The sequence below is a fragment of the Octopus bimaculoides genome, chromosome 4, assembly GCF_046866305.1.
Source record: "Octopus bimaculoides isolate indiv1 chromosome 4, ASM4686630v1, whole genome shotgun sequence".
In the NCBI taxonomy this organism is placed as follows: Eukaryota; Metazoa; Mollusca; class Cephalopoda; order Octopoda; family Octopodidae; genus Octopus; species Octopus bimaculoides.
Genome location: NC_142931.1, coordinates 133281793 through 133292186, shown reverse-complemented (window position 1 = coordinate 133292186; position 10394 = coordinate 133281793). Strand labels below are relative to the sequence as shown.

Genomic DNA, 10394 nt, shown 5'->3' with positions numbered 1-10394 from the left:
AACAAAAATTTGCGAAAATAAATACATCAAAAACAAAATACTTCACCGCCATTCGTCTTTTCGTTTGGCTCTGAACCCAAATAACCGTCGGACTTGCCGATATCTTGCCAACCTAATTTAAACCACTCACATCTTGTCATTGTCTACGAGAGTTAAGTTAATTAACAGATACATACAAACAGATATGTAGATATTCAGACATTATAATAGAAAATCACTCATACGCACGAACGAGAGCAGAAGGCTAAATAATAAAGAAATATAAGAGGTAAAAGCAAAGATATTGAGAAAAGTACAAATACAGAGTATGAGAGAGATAAGCACAAAAATATACAAGTACACATTTCTTTGCTATTTATATAACATCGTAAAAAGGATATCCCAGAGTGTGATATCTTTCGTTCAATGTGATACCTGTCAAACCTCACTTAGGCCTTTCTGTCTCGCCTTCGGAAATGTTAAAGGTTTTCCTTGTCAGTTTAGGAGCCTAAAACAAAACAGGAAACATTACAGATTAAACAAGAAAGTAAAAAAACAAAACAAGTAGTACAAATAATATATTTTATTGTGTGTGTGAGTGAATATGTGTGTATATAAAATGTAAATATATTCTGGATAACAAACGTAAAAGACAGTATAAACAACATTGAAAACAACAATAACACGTTAACAAAAAATAAAAAAAGCTCACCTACCTACGCTCTATCTATCTATCTATCTATATCTATATATATATATATATATATATATATATATATATATATATATACATGTAGATATAGTTAAGAACTTGATTAGTGTTACCACAGCGCTAATCAACAGTAGCATGTAATTCTGGTAACAACTACAAGTACATTATTACGTAATTAGCAACAATTAATAGTAATAACATAAAACAACTGGAATAAAAACAACTTTGTGGAGTGTGAATTGCTGTTAAAAGTTGGATCATAACACCAAATATATTTATGTATATATATATATGAAGAGGTAACATCAATACAGAGCTGGGGAACTGCACAGTAATTTAGTAACAAGTATATATGTATGTATGTATGTATTTTTAACACTGGATCGCAAACAAATAACAGATTAAAATAACTATAATATCATTTGGTTTACGGCACAGTTGTAGAAGTGTGGATTACAACAAAATAAACGTGTGTATTATTTATTACCTGAACAGTAATGATATAACGTTACATTACAATACCAATGCTGACCACAATAATATATTGGTTTACAATAATTAATTGTCAACAACAACCCCCTACTCACTGGATTATACATAACAAACAATCGTAACAATAATACCGATAACCAAACTAGATTACAAATAACAGTAATAATAATAATAATAATAACGATTACTAAACTGGATTACAATAATAACAACAACAACAACATTGGATTACTATAACAACAGTCACTATAAAAACATTGGATTATAAGTGCGAATAAACACTCGCAACAATAAACATCCCTGGATTTACAACAACAAAACACTGGATTTACAATAACAATCACAAACAAACTGGATTACGTACACCGTTAACCTGTGGAATATATATATATATATATATATATATATATATATATCAGCAGCAAAACACCAACTCAACTGTAATTGCTGCTGCTACTACTACTACTAATACTACTCATTCTTGTATTACTACGATAACCAATTCGTATTTTACTATCGCTTGACGAGTCACTATTATCGTCAGTGCTGTTGTTGTTGCTCCTGTTACTACTACTACTACTACTACTATCAATATATACTAGTGCTACTGAGTAGTCAACGACTGACTCTATCTCTCTCCACTATTCCCGCAATCGCCTTTACTTTTACATTAGTAATACATATATATATATATATATATATATATATATATATATATATAATATAATCATACATTTAATAGTAGCGATTTTACGAGCAGACTAATACGACTAATGGTATTACTATAGTACCCACCACCAAAATCCTTAACTGCTATTATTATCATTATTATTATTATTACTACTACTACTACTACTACTACTACTACTTATACTACCAACATTACTTTCGGACAGATACCACTATAACTGCTACCCACCCACATCATATAACACTTCTACTATTATCACTACGCTTTGCCAGTCAACCAGTTTTATTACTATCTATCTATCTATCTATCTATCTATCTATATATATATATATATATATATATATATATACGTATACACACATACACTGCATCAATAGCCTCTCGCACCATCACAACTATTATGACCTTCATATTGTAGCGTCAATATTGTTAATACTAATAACACTACGTCAATAACCACCACCACTACTACTACTACTGCTGCTACTATTACTTCTACGTCAACAACCCATCACTTCTGTCAATATTATTACTGATATTTCTATGTCACTAATAACCACTACCAACCACCAATAATTAGTATTACTATTACTATTACTATTACCATCATACGTCAATAACTGACTACCCACATCATCAACAGCGTAATAAACTAATGCTGCTGTTACTACTTCTACTTCATGAATAACTACCACCACCACCACCACCACTAATACTTTCATTAATTCTTCTACTGCTACTACATCAATAACTATCATCATCACCGTTACTACTACTACTACGTCAATAATACCACAACTACCGTAGTTTATTATTCCACTACATCGATAACCACTACCACAATCGTTAGCAAATACTACTACTACTACTACGCCAATAAACATCACCAGTCACCATCACTACGTCAATAACCACAACCGCCAACACTACTACTGCTGCTAATATTACTACTACATCAATCGCCGCCTTCGCCACCATTAGTAGATCTACTATAACCACTACTCTCATTCCTTCCTTACAGTGCGAGTAAAGCTGGCACTCCCCAAAGAAGCGGCTATAGAAATATCTTGCTGAATGAACGAGTTTCCCTGCGTTATACTACTATATACGAACACTAAACACACACACACACACACATATATAAAGACAGATCGAGAGATAGATAGATAAATAACTGTGTATGTATTGTGATTATATATATATATATATATATGTATGTATGTATGTATACATACGTACACGTATATATATAATTGGTACCGTTCCCCTCCTATGTCCCTGCACCGGACACCATCTCTCTCACCTAGTTCAACTTGACCAATTCCATTTCTCGAAACTTCTGCTATTTCACTCCCAAAATACGTAGATTTACGTACATACATACATATATATATATATATATGCAAACTTATACATACACACTTATTGTCATCATCGTAACGTACATATGATTACTATAACGACATCAGCAGCGGCCAGATTATATTGTTATACTTACTACAAACATTTTCACACCAATAATTTTATATATAAACCAACATAGTTGTTTATATACGTAATTTATATATATATATATATATATATATATATACACGCGCGCGTTGGACCCAGAAATAAATGCACATCTACTCCGCACGTCTATTGACATACAATTTACACGTATACATGATTATTAAATAACATCCCTCACATGCAAATACACGTCTACTACATACATAAAATTGGCACATAAGCATATTGTGGTAAATAACCACTTACAGATATATATGACTGTATACATAATACATACACATATTTTAAATAACCACATACAGACACACGACACGTCTCTATAAATTTCCACACACGTATATTGTAAATAACTACACATCCAAACAACATATTTGTAATAAATCGCCCTACTACACACAAACATCTGTGTAAGTATTCAAACGCAAACGCACACACACACATATATATGTATATAAATTTATATATTACGATATACACACATACATCTATATTTTTAGAAAGTTTCTGCCGCCTTCATATCTGTTTTTGGTTCACTAATTTGACATTAGCGTGTATATGTATAGAAATATATTCATTATATATAAATATATTGAGAAAAGAAAACACATATGTGTGTGTGTGTATGCCTGATTATATAACTATATGTATGTTTTCTGGTCACGGTTGTTTTCTGTAGTCTAGTTGTGTAAGAGACTGAAGGTCGGTCTATATCTGTTGCATATCCACGAGGGGAGATATCTGTCTGGCAGGCAAGAACGATACAAAGAGAAAGAAAGAGAGAGAGAGAGAGAATACTCTTAGAAAGCAAAAGAGGGGAGAAATTTATACGAATAAACATATAATAAAGATAGGGAGTGAAAAGATACTGTGAAATATAGAAAGATTGGACACGGGAGTATATTTACATAAACATACACAGAAAGAAACAAGTATATATATATATATATATATATATATATATATATACATACAAACCCACACGCATATATATGCAAAAAGAGTGTGAGAGCAAAAAAGAGGGAGTATAAGAAAGAAAACATAGAGAGGGGTACTTGGTGATACTCTGGTTACAAGTGTCCCACGTTGCCTCAGTCTAGTGTCACCACATACAAACCCTTGTCTCTATGTATTAACGCACAGACGGACAAGGTTATACACAAATACACACACACATATATATGTTAGCATAGCTGTCTGTGTAGACTCAGGTCTTTGGAGGGCCGAGTCACATGTATATGTGTGTGGTAGGGAGATCCGTCTGATCGCCTCCCTTCCCCCCGTCTCTTGCTCGACATAACCACTCGTCCCTCGTACATAGTTGGAAGTCCTTTACAGATTGTCGTCTCCTCTTCACATTCCTCCATCCACCCCAGCTGAACCAACCAGACAAACCAAACGAGATTATCTCAATAACAACAAACCAATAAACAACCAACCGACAACCGTCAAGAACACAAATTCCATAGTCATCATTTTATAACACACACACACATATATATATATATATATATATATATATATATATATATATATATGTTTAAATTTTATTACATGAGAAACTTGGGGATGGTGGAATTTTGGAAAGTCTCTCACTCCTTTGACAAACCTCGGCAATCTTAAAGCTGAAGGAGTTTCCCCCTCAGATTTCTTCGCTTTTTGACTTCTTCTTCACTCACTTCTCCTACATCAGGGTCGTTGAAATTGCTGTTTCATATATCAGGGTGGAGGTACCCGTCATAAAAGAACAGCATACTATCATCACCATCCGTTAAAACAAGAAAAACAAAAAAGAAGAAAGAAAACAACAAAAACTGACACCCAGTGCTTGTTTATGGCTTCGGTGGAGAGGTTGTTTGTGTGTTATTCTCCTCACCCTGCTCCTCCTTCTCCTCCTCCTCCTCCGCCACTATCATCATTATTATCATCATCACCATCATCATCAATATTATCCATATGCGTTGTCTTCCTTTCCTTTCTTCTTTCTCACTGATCTCGTGTGTATGTGGGAGAGAGACAGAGAAAAACAGCATTACTTCGCCATAATATACACACACTGCAACATTGAAATCGGATTTACACATAATTATTAACAGAAAATAAGAACAATATCAACAACAAAATCTTTTTTTTTAGTTGAATACAAGTGGCTCTTTTTTATGTATTTATAATAATTAAAAAAGAAAAAAGCAACAACAAATTATTTTAATATTAACACAGGATTACAAGGAGATCGTTATTATCATTAATATTACTAATTAATTTAATTGGTTTATCTTTTTATTTTTTTTTTATGATTCCTTGTCCTTTTTGGATTGGAAGAAGAAAAAACAAAAGCAAAAACGGAACGGAAACTTGTTTTAAATTGCGTAATGTGAGGAGCGAACCCTTGTCTCTTGTTGACAGTAAAAAGTAATTCACTGGAAATATATATTAACATACAATAACAAGAAACATAAGACCACCACAGCAGAGTCCACCTTACACCCCTCTACTTTTTTTCGCCCCTTCCCCTCCAATGATGTATCGACAGAATAAGTATTTGTCAATGTTTGGATTGCGCCTGTTTTTACTTCACCTACCCTACAGGGTGCGAAGTGGGTATGTTGTGGTATAGGTCTTGTGAATGAGAAAGAAAAAAAAACACACTCGCCAACGTCAATAACTGCTGGCGAATTATTATTATTATTATTAATAATAGTAGTTACTATTATTATTTCTTCCTTTAACTTGATAAAATGGCATCGAGTAAAAAGAACAGCAATCATCGTATGGAGGATACCAGTGATGTAGTGAAGACTGGTTACTTGAAGAAGTTGAAGGTAGGTGCTTGCTTTGCCTTTATATTTCTTGTGTATCTGTATATTTTGGTATTGTACTCTGTGTGTGTGTGTGTTTATATATATATATATATATATATATATACTGGTTGGCGTAAACGTTGGCTAGTGTGGTATTTCTATATGTATAAATATGTAAGTGGGTGTACATGTGTGGTATTTAGGTACACGTATATAGTGGTTGACTTGTTTATGTGTATAATATTAATCTATTTGAGTTGACTGGGACTTCCAAGTTTCGTCTTATCGTCGTGAAGCCAATAGAGAAGAAACTTAAAGTCCTTAGTCAATTCAAAAATAATTAATAAATTCGAGTCTTACTAAATATTTTAAGTACCACCATAAGTAAATGTTTTGTTTTCTGTACATGAACACACATATATATATATATAAGATAATAGTAATAATTAGTTAGGGGTACTGATTATGTAATATATATATATATATATATGTATGTATATATATATGTATATGTATGTATATATATATATGTATATATATATATATATACACATAGACACACACCTGAATTAGGAGCGAGGGGTATATGATACAGATGTATTTGCTTGCTACACACATACTCTGTCGTATTCTGATACACAACAGCCAGACATCTAAGGTGGTAAGGTGGTGTAAAGTTTGAATGTACGTATCCAGTGATTACTATGTGGGTATGTGTGCGCGCAAAAGCATATATATATACATGTACACACATTCGAACTGATCTGATATGTATAATATGGTTGATGGCAATAGATATTGCCTCGAGTGAAGCCATAGGATGTATTATATAACTAATACTGTGACCGACTTGAATATGCAGTGCCCCGTGTATAGTCCCTTAATGTTTATATAATGTCTGGTGGCGCGGTGCTAAACGTAGAGTATATACTACGTTCTATATACATGTCTGACAGAGCATGTAGATAGTGCTGGTAGGGTTACAGAGTGTATATATGAGCTGTTATTGGCGGGACTATCGAGTGGTATCTAATGCGAATATAGTGTAATGGGTTTTATTGTCTGCAGGGGTCACAGGTGTTTATTGTTGTGACGAGGTTACAGGGTGTGTAAGCATGTACGTATGAACGTGCGTGCGTGTGTGCATTATATACACGCATATCTATATATATATATATATATATATATATATAGTCGAAGACAGTTCAGAGTGGAAAATAATGTAAGCATGTAGTATATTTTAGATATCGTAAGTGCCTGTTTTGTATGTTTTTTTTATTCCCTTTTTAAATGGTGTAATTCTATAATTGTATAAATTCAATGTAGCATATAATTTTTATTGGGTTCATATAAGCCAAAATTGGAATACAAAGCAAGTTATAATGTTACTGGTGGTACGATAAAGCTTTAATCAAATGTTAAAGTTTGTCTGGTTGGCAGTGTTTAGATACCGTTTTAGTGTGCTTGCTGTAGTGTTTGGAATGCTATCCTTGAATATGTGGTGATATTTATAAAATATATGTACATACGTAAAAATATGTGTGTATATATCTTTAGCGATGTGGTGCATTGCTCGTGTGTAGTGAGTATCAAGTAATGTAGTGTTAGGTGATCATAGCATGTTGTGTGCAATTTACTATATCTGTGTGTTTATGTCTTACTATTGTTTATAACTGCGGAATGTTGTGTAAAATGTGACATGCGTTGTAATAGTGTGTTATACTATGTAGTATGGTGGTAGTAGTAGTAGTAGTATTCGGGCATGTTTAATGTGTACACTGCTATTATTATTATTATTATTATTTTAAGTAGTGGTGGTAGTGTTTTTCATGTAGTTTGTGTAGTAATTTGTGCTGTGCTGTCTGCACTGTGGTAGTACTGTGAAAGCAGACAACGTGCAAGGAGAAAGTGGCGGGGACCAGTTAGAAAGTCGGCAGTTCCAACTGACAGACATATTTTCACCGTAAACATCGTATAGCTGCTTTCTTCCATATTTGCAACAGTTGGTGTTTTTAGCAGCGAAGCTTTTACCCTTCTCCCTCTTTTGCTCGCTTCTCTCTCTCTCTCTCTCTTTTTATTTCATTCTCTCTCACTCTCTCTTCCCTTCTCTGTCTATCGTTTTCTGTTTGTGTTCTTTCTCTTGTTTTGTATTTTCACTTGTTTGCCTTGTTTTTCGTGCATCATTTCTACCTCTACTCCCCCCTCTCTCTCTTAATACTCTTCTTCTTTCATGTCCACCTCCTCCTCTCCCTCTCTATTATTGTTTGTAATTCCACTACACTGTCAGTTCTACCCCCTATCTCACTTCCATATGCGTTTCTAGCTTTCTTTTCCTCTTACTTACATGATTCTGTCTGCTTTAACACCCCCTCTCATAAATTCTCTTATTTTTACCTTGCCTCCTCCTCTGACTGTCTGTTCTTTCTGTCTAATCAACATCATCCCACTCTTTCTGAATATCTTGAGCTTCTTTCTCTCTTTCATAACCTTCTCTTCTCCTTCTGTCACTCTCCCTCTCATAACCTTGTCATTTCCCCTCCGCCCCAACCCTTCCACTCTTAATTTGTTTACTTCAAATAACATTAATCTGTGTGGGTGTGTGTATGTGTGTGTGTGAGACACTACTTCTCTCTCTCTTTCTCTGTTTATCTCTCTCATTCTCGTTCTTTCATGTTTCTTATCTCTTTCTGCTTTTCTGTTTTCTGTCTTTTTAAGATGTTTCTCACCCTCTCTTCAACGTCTGCTTAGCTTTAATGTCTATTCCTATTCCTAATCTCTCTATCGGTGTCTATTATATCTACCTATCTATCTCTGTCTCTTTTTCTGCTATCATACTCTCTCTTTCTCTCTTGCTAAGCTCACCCTTCTATTACCTTTTTCTATCTTTCATAACTCCCCTTTTTCTACCTCATCTCCTCTTTCTTAACCCCACATCTTACTCCTTGTTCTCCTCCTTTCTTTAAATATCTCCACTCTCTATCTACCTATCTCTATCTTGGCTCTTCTCCAAACCCCAGTTACTTGTCGATTCCGTCATCAGACTGTATTTTGGTTGTAAAGCAATAGACTGGCTTCCCCCACCCAGGACACCACCGCATCTCCTGGGTTGCCGTTTGTCCTTCACCTTCTGGAGAAGGGTAGTTTGCGGGTCGGATGGGGCGGAAGAGACGAGAGACGGCCTGACGAGGTGGGGGTAAGGGCGAGACGTTCTTGCTTGTTACGGCGGGGGTGAGGCGGTAAGTGAGTGCGTGATGGATGGATAGATGGGTAGTGTGGGATTTTAGACTGTTTAAAGTGAGAGTGGGAGTTATGGTGTGTGTGTGTGTGTGCAGCGCTGAGAGAGAGAGTGACAGAGAAGTAAGCTAGATGAGGGAGGGGGAGGAAGAACAGACTGTCAGCCAAGCTAACCTAACTATAGAACTTGTTTATTTGGATCTGCTCGCAACTCACACCCGCCCCCACTTGGCGCGCGCACACACACACATACATACATACTATAACATATATATAGACACACACATATATATATATATATATATATATATATATATATATATATATATATATATATATATATATATATATATATAATGTGTGTGTGTGTGTAATCCATATATGTACAGTTATATACACATACATCTGAAACGGACGCATACACGTTTCTTTCTCTCAAGGTTTCTTTTTCTTATTATAACCACATCACCATTATACTGTTTTCTTTTCTGTTACAGCTCTTTCTGTTTATATTGTTTTCGTTATTACGTATAAAATGTGGTTGTGGTGATGGTGTTGATGTTTCGACTCTGTTCAGCCCTGATTGAACCGACCTGTAACCAGAGACGTTTCTTCCCTGGCCATCTCGTCTTTAAGACTCGACATTTATGTAATATAATGGTGTGTGTGTGTTTTTCTTGTGTGCTTATATGCATACGTCACTGTGTGCGCGTACACACACACACACACACACACACACACACACACACACACACACACACACACACACACACACACACACACACACACACACACACACACACACACACACACACACACACACACACACACACACACACAGGTACATAGTCTGTTATTTACGTATTATGTAAATATGCATGTCTAAGGTGTATCTTCGTATTGGTTACATGTTGGTGGTAATGTGATGGCGTGTACTTGTGGATGAGATTTTTGAGATATGTTGATTACATGGTCA

The 10394-nt window shown here is 34.8% G+C and overlaps 1 protein-coding gene and 1 long non-coding RNA gene across 3 annotated transcripts in view; one reads left to right on the top strand and one right to left on the bottom strand.

Moving 5' to 3' along the window:
- The window catches only part of LOC128247636 (uncharacterized), a 1849-nt gene extending 1362 nt beyond the window's left edge, over positions 1-487 (bottom strand). The window contains exon 1 of the long non-coding RNA XR_016241701.1: positions 415-487. This is a non-coding gene — a long non-coding RNA (uncharacterized LOC128247636). The remainder of the gene's footprint in view (positions 1-414) is intronic.
- A 4881-nt stretch (positions 488-5368) lies between these two features.
- Positions 5369-10394, top strand: part of LOC106876466 (uncharacterized) — a 90043-nt gene continuing 85017 nt past the window's right edge. For both annotated transcript variants that reach the window (XM_052967503.2, XM_052967502.2), the window contains exon 1: positions 5369-6205. In XM_052967503.2, the coding sequence (XP_052823463.1) occupies positions 6122-6205 (84 nt within the window). In that variant the 5' untranslated portion in view covers positions 5369-6121. The remainder of the gene's footprint in view (positions 6206-10394) is intronic.